General features: G+C 45.6%; 1 protein-coding gene across 1 annotated transcript in view; it reads left to right on the forward strand.

Annotated features, from left to right (window-relative positions):
- The window catches only part of TMEM232 (transmembrane protein 232), a 323,216-nt gene that overhangs the window by 282,188 nt on the left and 22,459 nt on the right, over window positions 1-18,569 (forward strand). Inside the window, exon 13 of the mRNA XM_077462299.1 lies at window positions 18,288-18,381. Coding sequence (XP_077318425.1) covers window positions 18,288-18,381 — 94 coding nt within the window. The remainder of the gene's footprint in view (window positions 1-18,287; window positions 18,382-18,569) is intronic.

Consider the following 18,569-nt stretch of genomic DNA (forward strand, 5'->3'; position numbering starts at 1 on the left):
AACATTTATTTTTGGTTAAGATTTCTAGTATGTGAATGGTTCCTCTTGGGAAATGATCTTTTGTTCTGTTTTTGGTTTGAACAGCTACTGAATGATCACAAATTTACAGTACATCGTGTTAAATATGCAAGAAAAGGACGTGAAGCTGTTTGATATGCCAGACACTGAAGAGCCCTTGTTAGACATGTAGCCAGCTCAAATGTTGGTGACAGCTAGCACAAGAGAGGACGACAATACCAGAATTAAATACAATTATGCAGAGTGTTCAGTGGATATGCACAGCATATGTTCTATTAAATCCAGAAAAAGTAAATGTGCATTTCTTTTGTATATAATAGACATTAAAGAATTCCACTACTCATGTTAAAAATAAATTGAGGGACACAGGAAGTCTTAAACCTTCAAACTATACTGCCACCTACAGGAAGATTAGACATTGTCAAACAAAAAAACCTGTAGACCAGCCCAATGTATCCATCTACTAGTAGACCTAATTTTTGGCTTGTGTCCTAGTGTCACGTATACCCCAACCAGGTAGTCAGACACTACAGCTAACTACTGTGTGCTTCATCTATAGCAGCCCCCTTTCCCTTAAGACAAGCAGGCCTACCTGCACTTGGTTGCCCGGGACTTATACACAATGCTATAGTGCATCGCCACCATGCCAGGGCAAATGCAAACAAACAGACTACTTGCAGTTAGCAGACAGATAGTGTGGTTCAGGTCCAGGTAAAAGGCAGACTGAGTTCAGGGAATAGTCCAATATCCGATCCAGTTCATACACAGGGAAATCCAAACTAGTGAAGCAGGGCAGACAGGCAGGGAGCTCAATCAGGAACAACAGGCATTATTTGCTATCCCTCTCAAAAGGTTTGGTTTGATTACAACAGGTGATCGACCATATCAATCACCCAGCAGGTGGACACAGACAAGGATAATGCAACAGCCAAAACCCGGATGCTGGAATGAGAAGCAGGAGCACTTAAGTGATCCTGACATTACCCACCCTCGGATGAGGGGCCACAGGGCCCTCAAAGACAAGCTGGACATCCAGCACAGGACAATCAGACATGGCAGAGGTCCATGGATCTATGGGGTAAGGTTGGTTAGCAGGGGACATGCCACAGGCGTCAAGCCTGATAGCTGAAACATGAGCAGAATGCAGAGAGCCCTAAAAAGGGTTGAGTGCCCCACCTGGCTGAATGAGGCAGTTTATCCAAAGCATGGATTGAACCTCTTAGCCCTTGTACACACGGTCGGAGATTCCGACGGAATGTGTCCTATCTGACCGTTTTGTTGGATATTCCGACTGTGTGTGGTCTGCATCGGACTGTTTCCATTGGAATATCTGACGGACCAAGTTTTCCAACTTGCCGGTAAAATTTTCCGACAAAATGCTCCTATCAGACATACTCCGATCATGTGTAGCCTACTCTGAGGGACAAAGTGCCATGCATGCTCAGATCAAATTCCTATACCAAAGCTATTGGCTACTAGCCTGAACGTAGTCCTGTCGTAACAAAATAACATCATCACGTTATGTACAATCAGATTTTCCGACAACTTAGTCCGACCGTGTGTATGCAACATCACTTCCGGACCTCTTCCGGAATTAATCCGTCTGAATTACTCTGACGGATTTGGTTGTCGGAATCTCCGACCGTGTGTACAAGGGCTTAGACCAGTTAGAATGGGTGTAGTAGAAGTAGGGTGAGGCCAGGTTAAGGAAAATCCTGAACAAGAAAAAGAAGGAAGCTCAATGTCAATGGGCATGGGCTGGACTGGGCCACATCACCAGGTTTAGCGACTGTCTAAATCGCATCACCAGGTGTAGCAAATACCTGAACCGCATTGCCAGGGGTAGCGGCTGTGTGAATCGCATTACCAGGTGTAGCGTCTGTCTGAATCGCATTTCCAGGTGTAGCGACTGTGGAACTTGTGGACAAGTTAGCCTGGCTGTGTGTCCAAGGGAGTTTAGCGACAGGCAAAGATAGGGGTAATCCAGGGGACTTGATTTCTGAGGACTTAGAGGAAGTTTCCAAACAGGGCTCAAGGCTGCGAGACAATGGATACATTTGGCTTCTAGGAGGAGAGGATTCAGGCTGTGAATTGGCTGGAGAGGTTACCTGTAGATAATTCATTAGACTTGTCAGTGTCTTTTGCTATAACAGAGTCATATAAAGGCACATGGTTATGCAAACTGGAGTCACATTTGGAAACATTGTCATAATCAGAATCTGAATATGACTGTAATTAAGGCACATGACTGGTACTGGTCCCACAAGAGTTATAAATGGGCAACTGGTCAGCAGTTTTAATGCAATTCTGCATGTAGGTCTGGGACCAGGACTTAATCTCCTCTGTAGCCCAGTCTATGTGCGGGTAGGGATACCCTAAGATAAGGGGATAGGCAGGGAAATGAGATCAAGTAGAAGCTAATTGTCTCCCTATGAAATTCCCCAATGGTCAGGGTAATAGGTACAGTGCACAAGGTGACCAGGCCCATGGATAAGGGAGAATTATTGACAGCTACAGTAGGTGCCGCCGATATTGTGTTTCCAGCACGATCCTGTCATATTGGTTCCCGGCGACAGACTTCTCTAACCAGCACGATCACGTTGCGATGGTTCTCACGCTGGCTGCAATAGGAAAATGTCACATTTTCCTATAGTAGCGAGCGCGAGAGATCAGCGACAATGTCGCCTCTCTAATGAGACCTGCATGCCTTCAGGGGCATACCAGGCCTTTAGGTATGGTAGGGATTTTAAGGGGAACCCCCTACGCTGAAAAAACGGCGTGGGGGTCCCCCCAAAATCCATACCAGACCCCTATCCGAGCACGCAGCCCAGCCGGTCAGGAAAGGGAGAAGGGGCAAGCGAGTGCCCCCCCTCCTGAACTGTACCAGGCCACGTGCCCTCAACATGGGGGGGTGGGTGCTTTGGGGGAAGGGGGCGCCCTGCGGCCCCCTCACCCCAAAGCACCTTGTCCCCATGTTGATGAGGACAAGGGCCTCTTCCCGACAACCCTGGCCATTGGTAGTCGGGGTCTGCAGGCGGGTGGCTTATCGGAATCCGGGAGCCCCCTTTAATAAGGGGGCCCCCAGATACCGGCCCGCCCACCCTATGTGAATGAGTATGGGGTACGATGTACCCCTACCCATTCACCTGGTGAAAAAACACCTTCTCCCCTATGTGAATAAAAAAACGTATATTAGGACACAGATATTGGAGGGCAGAAATAGGAATATGAAAAATTGCTTGGAAGTGTCGTACAATTGTGTGTTTTAGTAGAGTTCCAAGCTGAATACATTTTTACTTCATTTCCAAAGCTGGAATACTTCCCTTTTTTGTACAAGTTTCACACATGGAGGCACCCCAATACCCACTGGAGCACCTGTGTGGGATACCCTAAAAAGTTTGATTCTGGTGTCCCACACTGCGTCCAGATGTGTAAACAGCTGCTGAGTGTCCTCTCCTTACACTGAATCAAGTTTGCATTTCATTCTAATTACAAACCCATCTAGACAACAAACTTATTTTAATACAAATAGGCATGAACAAATGTAGTTAACCTGTATCTGCCTAAAACATTGTATTTTAGTGGGCGAACTAACAATGTTTCCTACGACCGATTACTGTGTCCATGAACATGAATGTTGCCAAATGTAAAATGTACAACAGTAAAGAAAAGCACATGGAGCAGCATGAACGTTAAGAAGAAGAATAAGAACACACGACAAAATATTTACTTTTTTGCAGCACTCTCTTGATTCTTCTATACTGATCCTGCTCCCTCAATTTGAGATCTGACCATCGTTTCCTCAATTGATCCTTGGCTCGCCATACCCCAAAATTCCTGTGCAGACTCTTCACAACTTTAGGCATGATCTTGGCCTTTCTCACATTTGGTTTTGGGTACAGTCCATACTTATCATAGTCAGCCCTCTTGAAGATGTCCGCTGTCTTCACCATCTCTATAAAGGCCATAATTGAGGCCTTCAATCTCTGGGATCGCGAGGTTCGGGGCTCCGGCCTTTTTGTCTTTGCTGCTCTCCTCTGCATGCAGCTGTTGTCTCTCTGCCATGTGCTCTCCCACTGCGCTGAATGAGAAGGGGCAGGCAGAGTTTCACACAAGCGCAGTGTATATAAAGCGATGTGTGAGTGGGGGACGAAGTAACGGAAGCGACGATCATTATAAAGAAGGTGCAATTTTAAGTTGGTGCATCAGTGGCCTATACTGCTTATAGATTGAGGCTTATATTGCGTCAAGATTAGGAGAGTTTTGCCTGACATTAGGGTTTGTCTTGTGTTGTGTCTTTCAGAGAAAATTGATCTATTCAACAATGAGGACTCTATCCCCATATTCATTGATATGTACAGGGAGCTGCCTGTCTGTGGCAGGTAAACCACCCCTTTTATAACAATAAATCAAAGAGGAAGGCAGTGCTGGATCAATTGCTTGAATTTGTAAAGCCGGTGATCCCCACGGCAGACATCCCCTATTTGAAGTCCCTAATTGGTGGCATGAGATCTTATATTAGGGAGCTAAAGAAGGTCCAGGATTCCCATACATCAGGAGCTGCAGCAGATGACATTTACGTACCCAGGCTGTGGTACTATGTCAGACTGCATTTTCTGGCAGGCCAGACTGAACCCAGGCCAGCACTCTCCTGTCTTCTTCAAGGCTTCCTTACCCCTCAGCTGAGGCTTCTGATGACCAATGTGGGCCTTCCAGGCAGCCAAATGTGGAGGAGCCCAGCTTGAGTCAGGTATAGCATTCTTCAAAATATTTATGGTTGTCAAATTAATGATGTTAAATATATGTTAGTTTTTACCTACATGACAGGCTGCAAAATGCTGGAAATGGAGGAGGGCCAATGCCTCTTATGTGAGGAAGTGATCTTGCAAGCACTAAATAAGGGGTTGAGGGGCGAACTCACAAGCCAAATCCACATTTATGAGTTGAACCATGGCCCTCCTCCTCCACCTCCTGCCACACCTCCAACACCAGTGCCACAGCCTGGAAGGAAGAGTGTAAGGAAGACCAGAGCTTGATGGCCTCGGTTCAGTCTGGTTTGACAAAAGATGCAGGCTGTGGTATGACCACAGCCTGGGGACAAATATATCATCTGCTGCTGTTCTTGATCTCTTGTAGTCCTGGACCAGATTGTGCTCACTATTATATGGAGTCCTCAGGCCACCAATTTTGACTGTAAAATATGTGCCCTGGGGTACAAAGGTTTCACAAATTTCTCCACTGTTGCTGTCACATACCTAGTGGACGAGCCCGACCTGCAGGGAGTGACCTCTCTTGCAGCTCCGACTCGAGGGCCCTGGTAGGATGAACAGGAAGCACAAGACTGACATGAGTGCCTGGCAGGATCAACAGCAGAAGATGAATCAGGAACCCAGGAAGCACTGTGTAGCAGGACCTCCGACTGGATCAGAAGATAGGCAGGAGCCTGGAAGGAGCTGGATTGGCAGGCAGTTGCGGCAGACAGGAACTGGGCAGCAGGCGGGTTCCAGGAACCAGGAACTGGCACACCGGAGCAGGACCTCAGACTGGAATTGGGCTGCAGACAGGAGCTGGTCAGTGAGCTGGAAGCTGGGCAGCTGACAGGGACCAGAAACCAGGATACCGGAGCTGGACCTCAGACTGGAACTGGACTGCAGGCAGGAGCTGGACCACAAACTGGGAACAGAGCAGCAGGCAGGTGTCAGGAACCAGGATACAGAGAGCGGAGAGTCAGACAAGCCGGGTCAGTTATCAGGCGGACAGAGGAGGTACCAGAGGATCAAGCAGAAGAGTAGTCAGACAAGCCGTGGTCGGATGCAAGCGGATGACAGGGATGGTCAGAGACAAGCCAGGTAAGTTCAGGCACAGGAAACGGGTTTTCAGGTTCAGAGCACACACGCTGTAGATTGAACAGCAATATCCCAGAGTGACAGTCAGGTTTAAATAGCCCACCTGGCGCCAATAGGCGCTTGCACACGCACACTCGCATGCACACCTGCGCACAGGCGAGCGTGAATGCGCAACGGCAAGCCCAGGATGCCTGTTACTGGCAGGATTTTCCTGACAGTTGACTTGCTCTTTATTTTATGACCCAGAATAAATGGATATTTATTTTTCACAAATACTTGCCTATGTGTTTTACTTCAAAAAGGACAGTTTGTGAGTAGGCAGGTACATTTCTAAAGTACAATGTCAAATTAACAAGGGACACCAACCAACCTCCTTGAGGTAAAAAAATACAAGATAATAATGTTGTTGTGGTAACTTGACACACAAAATGAGAAATAATATTATGGAGAGCACTAGAAAAAAAAAATGCAGATCTTGATAAAAAAAAACTAATAAAAAAAAAAGTAATATGGAGAGCACTAGAAAAAAAAAATAATATTATTCATGAGATCACGAGAAATTATAAAGAAAGAAATTTGTGAGAACTCTGTGTGAATATGAGCAGCAAAACAACTTCATTCTTCTAGCATTCTAAAGAAGAAGAGAATGCGCTGCATTAAAAGATTTTAAAATTTGCAGCGTGGCAAATGTACTGTCTATTATGAATGCTAGTTTTACCAGACCGAGCGCTTCCGTCTCATAATTTATTCTGAGCATGCATTGCACTTTGTGCATCGGAATTGTCTACACACAATTGGAATTTGCGGGAACGGATTTTGTTGTCGGAAAAAAATTGGAGAACCAGATCTCAAATTGAAGACAAGACAGTCATCAGAGTACCCTTTGACAAAGCGCAGGCGCACAAAACATGTCAGTCACGGTCGTCACGGCAACTGACTGAGCTTCACTGACCGTCCTCTCCTTCCGAACGGGAACTTCATTTTCCGAACGGTAGTGGTCGTCCTTTTCCGGTTGTTTCTGGCGACTCGGGCTCCTCCCCTCTTCACCACATGGCGGGCATCATGGTATGCCAACCTGATGTCTCCTGAACATACACGATAGGACGCCGCTCATTGTAAATAGGGGTACTCTGGTGGTTGTCTTGGCGCAATGCTGCTTGATCCCTGGTCATCCCAACTTGAGATTAAAATAGCGCATATGTTTTTTAACTGGACAGCGGCCTGCGATAAGTGAATTGCCAAGTTATTGCAACATGGAGCTATGAGCCCTCTATGCTTTGGCTACCTGTTTATGGATCTATAGACGAGAGTTAACCCCTTGTTTCCTGAAGGAAGGAGGTACAGTGTACTATTACTTTTGCTGTATTCCTACATTTGGATTTCCACTTGACTGAACAATAAGTACATCCCTCACTGTTGTGCTGGATACTAATGATTTTATTTCTGTGCTTCTTTTTCGATTACCGTAATTGTGATATTTTTAATCAACTTATTGTATTTATGTTGAGTTCCACTGAGCGCTGATTTTAAATTATATAACATGTAACACTACTCACGTGGTTTATGTGTTAGAATGTCCGTACAATTTAATGTACGCGGGCCGTACAAAACGAACTTTAAAGAAACGCATCTCAGAACACATTCATAATATCGAGATTGCTTTTAAATATCACAGCATTTCATTACATTTTAAGACACATCATCAACAAGACCCTTCTGGTCTTAAATTTTGGGGGATCGATTAAATACACCCCAACAGGAAGGAGTCAAATTTAGTACGAGAAATATCAAAAAGTAAAACCCGCTGGATATATTTGATGAATACGCTAATGCCTGGTGGCTTAAATATAGAATTAGATATTAACTGCTTTATTAGCGATTATTAATATAGTTTTAACGTAAGCTATTTGAATGGATAGGCATTTGTAGTATCCCTATGCATTTTTCAGTATCCTTGAGTTTTTATTATATTTAGTATAATTTTTAATTATTTTCCAGTATTTAGTGCAATATGGGGTATACTATTCTATTTTTTAGGTAGATTCTATTCACTCTGATGTTTTTAATTTTCTTAATTTTTAAGGATAAAGAGGATACAATCTAAATCTGAGAATCCCAGTTTGTATGTGCATATGCCATTATTGGTTTTATGGTATTTATATTTTAATTTTACCCTTTTAAGTTGGGTTAATCGGTGGGAACTGAATACTGCTGAAAATTAGCTAATGGAGAGTATGCGGGATTTGTGTCATATAGAAAATGACCAGTTACACTTACCGGTAACGGCTTTTCTAGGAAATCTTCCAGGACGGCACACCTGAGAGATGACTGGTCCACCTGACAGGAAACACAATCAACAACAAGTTTAAAAGTTCCCACCCCTCCCTCAGACCCTCAGTTATGGTAAAGAAAAGCCCACACCGGTGTCAGAGGGAACATTCTGTGAGGAATGAATATACCACACCAATAAAACAAGGGTAGGGAAGTAGGCCTGCCGTCCTGGAAGATTTCCTAGAAAAGCCATTACCGGTAAGTGTAACTGGTCATTTTCTCCAATCATCTTCCAGGACGGCACACCTGAGACGATAAGCAAGAAGTTCAGGCCTACCTTTAGGGCGGGACAACCGCTTGTAGGACCTTCCTGCCAAATGCCAAATCCTGAGGGGACAACAGCTCCACTCTGTAGTGCCTCAGAAATGTCCTATGGCTCGTCCATGTTGCTGCTCTGCAGATCTGGTCGATTGAGGCGCCTGCCCTTTCTGCCCAGGAGGTCGCCAGGGATCTGGTTGAATGCGCCTTAAGGCGGGCTGGCACTGGTTTACCTGTCTGCCTATAAGCAATAGATATGGTTTGTCTGACCCATCTAGCCATCGTTGCCTTAGAGGCTTGTAGACCCTTTCTCTTCCCTGAGAAGGTGATCAATAAGTGACTGGACCTCCTAAAGTCTCTCACCCTTTCTAAATAGACTAGGAGACAGCGCCTGACATCTAAGAAATGGAACCTTTCCTCTTCCTTATTCTTGGGATTCTGGCAAAAGGACGGGAGAATAATCTCCTGTGAAATAACGAAGCCACTTTTGGCAAATAAAGGGGATGCTGAGTGAGGATTACCCTATCCTCCAGGATACATAAAAACGGCTCTTTAATTGAAAAGGCCTGTATATCACCCACCCTTCTGGCCATAGTGATAGCCAGAAGGAAGGCCAACTTAAATGATAAAAGTCTAACAGAAATTTGAGTCACCGGCTCAAAAGGCCCCTTTGTTAGGGCATCTAATACCAGGGACAGGTCCCATGGAGGGCAACTGACCGACCCGACTGGGACTACCCTTTCCCTAGCCAACAAAAATCTTTTTATCAGTGGTTCTTGTCCTAGCTCCCTGTCAAAAAAACACGGACAGGGCTGCCACCTGGACTTTGAGGGTGCTGACTGCCAAACCCTGGTCCACCCCCTCTTGAAGAAAGTCTAGGATGGTAGGTATCATCTGGAGAGCCCCCTCCTTAGACTGCATACATTTTTCTGGTGACGCCTTTCCTACTGAGGAGAAGAGTGTCTATCACTCTCTCCGAACAGCCCCTGTCACGGAGTATTTCCCTCTCAATAGCCATGCTGTCAGAGAGAGACGTCCCGGTTCGGGGTGAAAGACTGGACCCTGACTGAGCAGACCTCGTTGCACCGGCAGATGCAGCAGGGGAGCTACCGAGAAACTCTGAATGGTGGGAAACCAAACCTTCTTGGGCCACCAGGGTGCTATCAGCACCAGGTCTGTCCTTGAGTAGGTTAACTTCTGTAGAACTCTGGGAAGGAGTACCAGTGGGGGAAAGGCATAAGCCAGCCTGAAATCCCACCCCTGTACAAGAGCGTCTATCCCTTCTGCTTCTTGATCCTTGTAAAGGGAGAAAAACCTGCGGACCTTCGCATTCCTCCGGGAAGCGAACTAATCTATTTCTGGCTTGCCAAAATGTCTGCACACCAGGAAGAAGATTCCTTTGCTCAATCCCCATTCTCCCTGAAGGATGGGCTGTCTGCTTAGGAAATCTGCCTGCAGATTGAGCGAGCCTTTTATATGAATCGCTGACAGTGAAAGGACCTTCCTTTCTGCTTCCCCAAGGATCTGTTGTGCTAACTCCCTCAGTTCGCCCGACCTTGTCCCTCCTTGGTGGTTTAGGTATGCAACCGTGACCAGGTTGTCTGAGAGGACCTGAACCTCTCTGTCCTGCAGCTGCTCTTGGAAATAGTCTAGGGCTTTGCCTACTGCCAGAAGCTCCCTGAAATTGGAGGATTCCCTGGCTTGGCTGCGGTTCCAGGACCACTGGGTATATCGGTCTCCCAGATGAGCCCCCCCCAAGCGCTGCGTCCGTGGTCAAGACCAATGGGTCTACCTGGGACCAGGGGCGACCTTTCAACAGATTGTGTGGGTCGAGCCACCACTGCAGAGAGAGAGAGAGACCTCCTCTGTGAGGGACATTCTCCTCTCCAATGTTTCTCTTTTTCCTCCCCATGAGGCAAGTAGGAAGGCCTGAAGCTGCCGAGAAAGTAGTTGTGCCCAGGTTACTGCCGGTATGCAGGCGGTCATGAGACCCAGCAGACTCGTATATCTCAGAGAGGCTTCTCCTCTTTCGAGAAGGGTGACAACCACATTCTGGACCTTCACTACCTTTTCTATTGGTAGGAATACCCTCTGTGCCTGCGAGTCTAACAGGTAGCCTATGTATAGTTTGGATTGAGATGGCGTCAGTGAGGACTTCTCCCGACTGACCATCCAGCCCAAGATCTCCAGAGTCTCTAACATGATGTCTCTGTCTATCACCGCTTGCCTCTTATCCACACTGTAGATCAGCAAGTCATCCAGGTAGGGTATTAACCCTATCCCCTGCAGGTGTAGGTATTCTACGACTTCGGCCATCACCTTTGTGAATATCCTTGGGCTTGCCGCCAGCCCAAAGGGAAGAGCTCTGAACTGCCAGTGTTGTACCTTCTGCTGTATGCATACTGCGAAGCGTAGGTACTTCTGGTGTTCGGGAGCAATGGGTACGTGTAGATATGCGTCCTTCAGGTCCAGAGTGACCATAAAGACTCCTGCCTGAAGATGTTTTCTTACTGAATAAATACTCTCCATTCTGAACCTCTTGGGAAGTAAGTAACGGTTGAGTCCTCTCAAATTTATTATTAACCGAAATCTGCCTGAGGGTTCTGGAACCACAAACACGTGTGAGTAAAAAACCCTGGGACAACTGACTGGCTGGTACTGGAGCAATAACCCCTTGCTCTGCCAGCTCCTTTAAATTTCCCAGTAACCCCTCTGCCCTGGCTGGGTCCCTGGGAAGAAAGGTAATAAGAAAATTCTGTGGGGGAAGACTCTGAAATTCCAGTCTGTACCACTCCTTTAAAAGATTTAAAATATATGGACTGTGTAATCCTTTCCCACTGGGGAAGGAAGTCGCTGAGTCTTGCGCCTACCCTTACGGTGGCGTCATTTGCCTTCTTTCTGAAAGGCTCCGGAACTGGAGAAAAGAATTGCACTTTTTTCTTTCCCCTTTCCAAGGTTCCACTTCTTCCTCTGTTCAACTTTCCCCTTATGATGAGTCTTTGAGTGGGGGCCTCGAAAAAATCTCTTACCCCTTTCCCTCTTGGGCCTCACAGGGAACTTCTTTCCCTTTTCAGTAGACCGGGACAGGATATGATCTAGCCCTGACCCAAACAACAGGGAACCCTCAAAGGGAATGCCGCATAAGCAAGACTTGGAAGTGAAATCTCCATCCCAGGTCTTTACCCATAGGGCCCTCCTGGTGGAGTGTAGAAGTGCTGCTGACTTAGCTGTGGTCCTAACAGTCTCCACCGCTGCATCTGCCACATACGCTACCGCTCGACTGATTACCTCCAGCGAGTCTACAATTTCTTTAGTCTCCTTACCCCGGGAGACGTGATCCATCAATCTGCCAAGCCAGGCGTCTGCATTTCTGGCTACACAGGCGGAGTCTAGTGCTGGCGCCATTCGCCTCCCAGGCCCTTTTGAGTAATGTCTCAGACTTTTTATCCATCTGATCCTGGATGTTTCCAGAGTCTTCGAAGGATAAATCAGACCTCTTAGACACCTGTGCTAGGGCTGCATCCAAACGAGGAGTTTTAAAAAATTTCTCCTCCTCCTCATCCTTAAAGGGACACCTTCTCTTCCAAGCTTTCAGTTTGAGGAGCTTACGTTCAGGTTCCTTCCATTCTCTGAGGACTATATCCTTCAGAGACTGGTGGATGGGAAAGGTTCTGGCCTGTAACCTTCCTAGGCCCCTATACACCCTATCCTGTGCAGAGGGGACCTGTATATTTTCTGAGGTGTAAATGGCCTTTAATAGGCCTTCCATGTCCTCAGTCGAGAACAAAAGTCCCCTAGGCTTAGCCTCCCCCTGGCTATCCTGGTCTGAATCTTCCTCCCCAGTACTAAAATCTGGGACCTGACCTTCCTACACCTCAGACAACAGGGAGACCTGGCCCTGGGAACTTTCCGTATAAGATGTGGAAAAGTTTTCCTGTGAATGAGGGGTCTCTCTCCCAGAAGGACCCTCATCCTGACTCTTCAATAGAGTAGTTTGGAAAGACTGGAGGGTGGCTAACATCTCTGACTGTAAGGCCCTACATTCTTTCACAACCTGGGCGGTCTCCTTGCCTGCGAGCTTAAAGATACATCTATCGCAGAAAGGCTTGCTGTGGTCTTGTGCTAATTTAGAATTACAATAACCACGACGCCTGGACTTCGAAGTAGCCTTTCTTTTAGACCTACAGGCTGACCCCTCGGTAGAGACTTCAGTCCCTGGAAACAGTAGAAAATAAACAATTAGCTACTCATGTCCTAAATTGGCAAGGGGGGTCTGCCTCAGAGTACCCTGCCCCTACAAAACACAGCTGGATCACTCACCCCCTGTGGCGACCTCAATGGCTGTTTGCTCAGACGGACCTTCCACTTCCATAGCGATTTAGCTGCCCTGCAGGATCGCTGAATCAGGTGCTGTCTTGAGCATTCCCCTTGTTTGTCTTGGAGATGCTGCAATGCATGAAGCGCTTCACCAGAAATGCTGCCTGGGTGCTTTCCACTGCACCCTCTGCCGTTTAAATGACCGCTGATTGGCGCCATTTTTTGGAGGTCCGTCGCCCGGAAATGACGTCGGGCCCTCCCGCCGGACTTTCGGTCTTGCGCAGTGATGCTAGAACGCACGCCGGCGTCCAGACCCAGCGAGATCTCCTCTATCCGGAAACTCGATGCCCGGAAGTGACGCGTCTTTCGACAAACTTCCGGACATGCGCAGTAGTGCTGGAACGCACGCCATCCGCGTTCAGCACTGCTTGGAAAGATGCAGCTCACCGCCTCCACCAACGAACACAGTTCTAGGAAAGGCACAAACACAAATGGGGAGCAGCACGATTAGGACAACTCCCCTGTCCCCTGCGGCTGAAAACAAGGCTTTCCTGAGGAAAGACCTTAAATGAGGATTACACTATCCCCCCCAGGTGCCCCTGGGGGTTACACGAGACCATCACGAGACCATCACAGGCCCTGTCTGTCTGAGTCCCAGGAAAAATAATCCTGTTTAGAGAAAAACGGGGTCCCAGACCCCTCAGAAAAAAACAAAAAAGGAGAAACTTGGTTTCGCTGCCATTCTGTGGGAAACACAATCAAGAACTGAGGGTCTGAGGGAGGGGTGGGAACTTTTAAACTTGTTGTTGATTGTGTTTCCTGTCAGGTGGACCAGTCATCTCTCAGGTGTGCCGTCCTGGAAGATGATTGGAGAATTTTTTTTTTTCTTTAAGTGATAGTTATGTGTGGTTATAACTATAAGGTACCATAACTATAACTTTTAGGTGATTATAAGGTTTATAAATCATTATGATCTTATATTAGCATCGACATGAGGTATGATGTAATGTTGCTAGTAGCAATTTGTTCATACTGTAATTATATATATTTTGCTTTTGTTGACTATATACTTACCATTATTATGTTTTTTTTTTATTTAGGATTATGGATATAGCTTCTCCTTTAAATGAAATTTACATGAGTAATGCTACCTCTGTACGTGCGAGATGTAGATTTAAAAAAAAAAATCTGTAAAAGACAGGCTGTGTGTTGGTCCGGTGTGTTTTGATATAAATACATAGTGACAAGTTGCATAAATGAATCTATTTGCATATATGAACCCATGCGGGTAAGAGATATATAGCACTATAACGATGTGCCATAATTACTAGTCTGTTGTCTGCGGCAGAACACCCAGCCTCTCTAATGGCGCTTGTACATGTATTAGTTTACGCAGTTAAGTGGTTAATTAGTACGGGTTACGATCGGGTATATATGAATGAAGGGGATCCAAGTAGCTCCACCCTCAGATGATGTCGTGTATGATGAAACACGTCAGTATGAAGCTATACGGACGTACGGTAGGAGATGCCATTAGCTCTGTGGGCAAGACGCCGGCTTGTGATCTATTGATGATGTTACATTATTTTAACATTGTGAGTGCACATCCTTAAGGGGAGTTTGTAACGTGAAGTGGTTATTAAAGTTGATGTTTTAAACGGGATTACACTATAACCATCTTTTCCTGTGTTTTCTTGACCTTATCTTGGTTTGGAGTGATCTCATACCATTAAAGGAGAAGAGGATTTTTGCCCAGTGCAGGGAGATTGATATGCAAAGATAAAAGTCACTATCTGGTAAGAGGCTTTTATATAAGGGGATCCCTATACGCACCCCCCCCCCTTTTCCTGTTGCAGTGTTGTGCACATGTGGAGGTGTCATCTTTCAGTGCCAGCTTTCTCCCTGAAGTATAACATTTGGACTTATTTTAATACCATTCGGTTACATTATATACGGACTCTGGTTTGATGTGACAAATCAGATAATTTATTATGCAGATGTGATCATTTATTATTGTGGGGGGATGAGCTGATGTAGGAAGTAAAACAGTGTTAGTTAGAAGCAGGATAGGCTTCTTTGAAGGGAAGGGTTTTCAGGGATTGTCTAAAGATGGATAGATTAGGGGACAGTCGGACAGATTGGGTTAGGGAGTTCCAAAGGATGGGAGAAGCTCTGGAGAAATCCTGGAGGCCTTGAGATGACCGAAGAGAGCGGCTTGGTTGGTATTTTGGGACTAGGTTAGTGATGTAACTAAGGGCAGAGTTATGGATGGCTTTGTAAATTATTGTTAGTATTTTGAATTTTATTCGTTGGGTTAATGGAAGCCAGTGGAGGGATTGGCAGAGAGGGGTGGAGGACACTGAATGGCTGGTAAGGTGGATTAGTCTGGCAGCGTCATTCATGATGGACTGAAGGGGGGATAGTCTATGTAAAGGTAATCCAATGAGGAGGGAGTTGCAGTAGTTGAGACGAGAGATGACCAGGGAGTGAATTAGAAGCTTGGTGGTGTCATTAGTTAAAAAGGGGTGTATTCTGGAAATGTTGCGGAGGTTAAGGTGGCATGATTTGGACAGGGCTTGTATGTGGGCCTGAAAGGACAGTTCAGAGTCTAAGGTTACCCCTAGCACAATGGCATGTGGGGACAGACTGATAGATGTGCCATTGTTCATGACAGAGAAGTCAGGTGAAGGGGTACATGGGGGAGAAAATATTAAGAGCTCGGTTTTAGATAGATTAAGTTTGAGGAAGTGGTGTGACGTCCAGGCTGATACGTCTGTTAGTAGATCAGTGATGCGTGAGGAGACTGATGGCAGGCTATCAGCTGACCCAGAGAGGGTATGTAGATCGAGAATAGTAGAGGTCCAAGGACAGAACCTTGGGGGGCCCCAAGGGAAAGGGGAGTTGGAGAAGAGGAAGTGTAGTTGTAAGTCACACTGAAGGTGCGATGAGATGGGTAAGATTCAAACCAATGGAGAGTGCAGCCATGGAGACCAAGGAAATTGAGTTTTTTGAGGAGGAGGGGGTGGTCAACTGTATCAAAGGCAGCAGAAAGGTCCAAGAGTAAGAGTATGGAATAATGACCGTTGGTTTTGGCTGTTAATAAGTCATTTGTGAATTTTAGGAGGGCAGTTTCTGTGGAGTGCTGTGGGCGAAATCCAGACTGAAGGGGATCAAGAAGCTTATTTTCAATGAGGTGGTTGCTCGGTTGTAGACTAAACGTTCAAGGAGTTTGGAGGCAAAAGGTAGTAAAGTGATGGGTCTTAAGTTGTTAAGATTGGGAGGGTCTAAAGCCTTTTTTGGTATGGGTTTAAACAGGCAGGGATTGCATTGGCAACTATCATCTTGGATAAAGTATGGTATGCATTTATGTTTGTGCGCTGCTTGAGTCTTTAAGGACTTTTTGTTGTCATAGCATACAATTATTTTTAAAGTTGGAAAACACATGGGGGTCACCAGAAAAACAATCAGGTGGGTTAACTTCGGGCTCTGTCTCCTGCATTACTGCTGTGGTGCGTTTACATGCACAGACAGTTACTGGACTTGGCGTGTTAGTTTGCAAATTTCCTTAGCAAATAAGCAAGCCTGTGTAGAGTTCATCTTGACAGAATAATTTTGTGTTAAAGGCTTGTGGTAATGTCACGTCTACCCCAACGCAGGTGGTCAGACACTATAACTAGCTACTGTGTGCTTCTCCTGTAGCGGCCCCCTTTCCCTTAAGGCAAGCAGACCTACCGGTACTTGGTTGCCCCCAGGACAATTCTATAGTGCCTTGTCACCATGCCAGGCCAGATATGAACAGAGCAAACAAACAGATTACCTGCAGTTAGCAAACAGATAGCGTGGTTCTATGACAGTCCAGGTAAAAGGCAGACTGAGTTCAGGGAATAGTCCAATATCCGATCCAGGCCTCATACACAGGGAAATCCAAACTCGTAAAGCAGGGTAGACAGACAGGGACCTCAATCAGGAAAAACAGATATAATTTGCTATCTCAAGCAAAGGACAGAGTGTTTGGCTTGGTTATAACAGGTGACTGACCATATCAATCACCCAGCAGGTGGACACAGACAGGGAGAATGCAACAGCCAAAACCTGGATGCTGGAATGAGGAGCAGGAGCACTTAAGTGATCCTGAAACCTAGGAGGATGTGGAAGTTTGATCTTCAGTCCTGTTGCCCTTCTACAGTGACTTTGGTCTCTTTTAGCTATCCAACCTTCTAGTCACTGACCCTCACCTCAGCTGTCTGACATTGTGAGTACATGAGGCCTAGCCTCTTACCCTACGCCTGTACGTTGCATGTCCACAACATGCACGCTCCTGTGCCCTTATCAGTCCTTTCTGTATTTGATTTACCAACTTAGAGGCTTCTGAGCCATGGGCCACAGACCTTGTCTGATTCTGAGTCACTCAAATCTTTTTTATAATGAGGATAATCCTGAGAAGTCACAGGCTTCTGCTATTACTCCTATAATAAAGGTGACTATTTTAGCTCTTATTGGTGTAAAGGAAGTAGAAACTAGAGGGTCAATCTATAGATTCAACAGATGCTGCTTCCAGCCGTGGGTCATATTGGTCTTTAAATAACTTTCCTTTGCACCTGCATGCTTTTCCTGTTGTTTCTATATGAAGATTGGTAGTGCCTCATTGGTTGTTTGCTTTCCTACGTGCTTGCTATTCATTTGGGGTTATTTATTTTGGTTGAATTCGTTTGTTCCCACTGTGGATTCAGTCATGTCTTAAGGCAAATACTACATTGGTGGAGGATGCACCTGCTTTTGAGGACCTAACCGATTGAAAACTCTTTCTCACTGGCAGATTCTGCCATACCATGTCAAACCATGTCTAAGTAGATTATATCCCTTAAAAGGGATCTTACTATCACTTCTGGTGCGGTGACATCAGCACGTTGCACCGCCCTGATGTCACTGCATTTGCGTAGGTCCCAGAAAGGACAAGTTTCTGTATCGAGCCGGCTGGCTTATCTTTTTTCATGTGTATTTTAACACTTTTTTTGTAAGTGCAACCCTTTTTTTACACTATGGAAGCCTTATTTATTTTTGGGGTTCATATATGTTCTGGTCCTTCCTGAGTGGCTGATGCTTTGCAGTGTGATCCCCCTGTAAAACAAGGGCCCTGGCTGCGTTTATAGCCACAATGGGGAAAGACCTTCCATAATAGGAGGTCATAAGGAGCTGGTAAGTGACCATTCATATGAGGTGAAGGCTTTCTCTGAAATACACACCATTCTGGGGAATATTTACGTTTGCCGTGGAATTAATTGGATTTCCTATCACTATAGGGACTCCTTTGTTGCAGTGTGTTTATATTTGTTTTTTCCTCTTCATTCAATACATAGTGCAACTTTAATTTGGACTATTCGATTTGTGCTTTGTGTGTCTCAAATAAAAATTGCTGCTTTTATGTCACTGTCTGATTTTGAATTTAATTTGTATGTTTAATTTAGGACAGCGCAGTATTACCCACCATTTATAACTATGTTTATATTTTTTTAACAGGCAAGAACTTATGTTTGATAAGCCATCTCCCCATTCACCATTAGATTTCATCACACGTACTAGTATGGACTTACAAAAAGTTATGAAGGATCAGGTACGTAGCAATCTTGATAAAGCACTAGTGAACTGGAATCACCATCACAGTGTCATTACTTTGTTCCACAGATACTACTAACATTGTAGAATACTCATGTAGGGGGTTATCTGATTGCCTTTGCAGATTGAACAATGTTTTTTGTAGCACTAACCCCCGAAGGAGCTGCTGGTTATTTTTGGGCTTAC

This window comes from Lithobates pipiens, unplaced genomic scaffold (genome assembly GCF_037356315.1).
Source record: "Lithobates pipiens isolate NorthernLeopardFrog02 unplaced genomic scaffold, aLitPip1_a1.2 Scaffold_3, whole genome shotgun sequence".
Classification (NCBI taxonomy): Eukaryota; Metazoa; Chordata; class Amphibia; order Anura; family Ranidae; genus Lithobates; species Lithobates pipiens.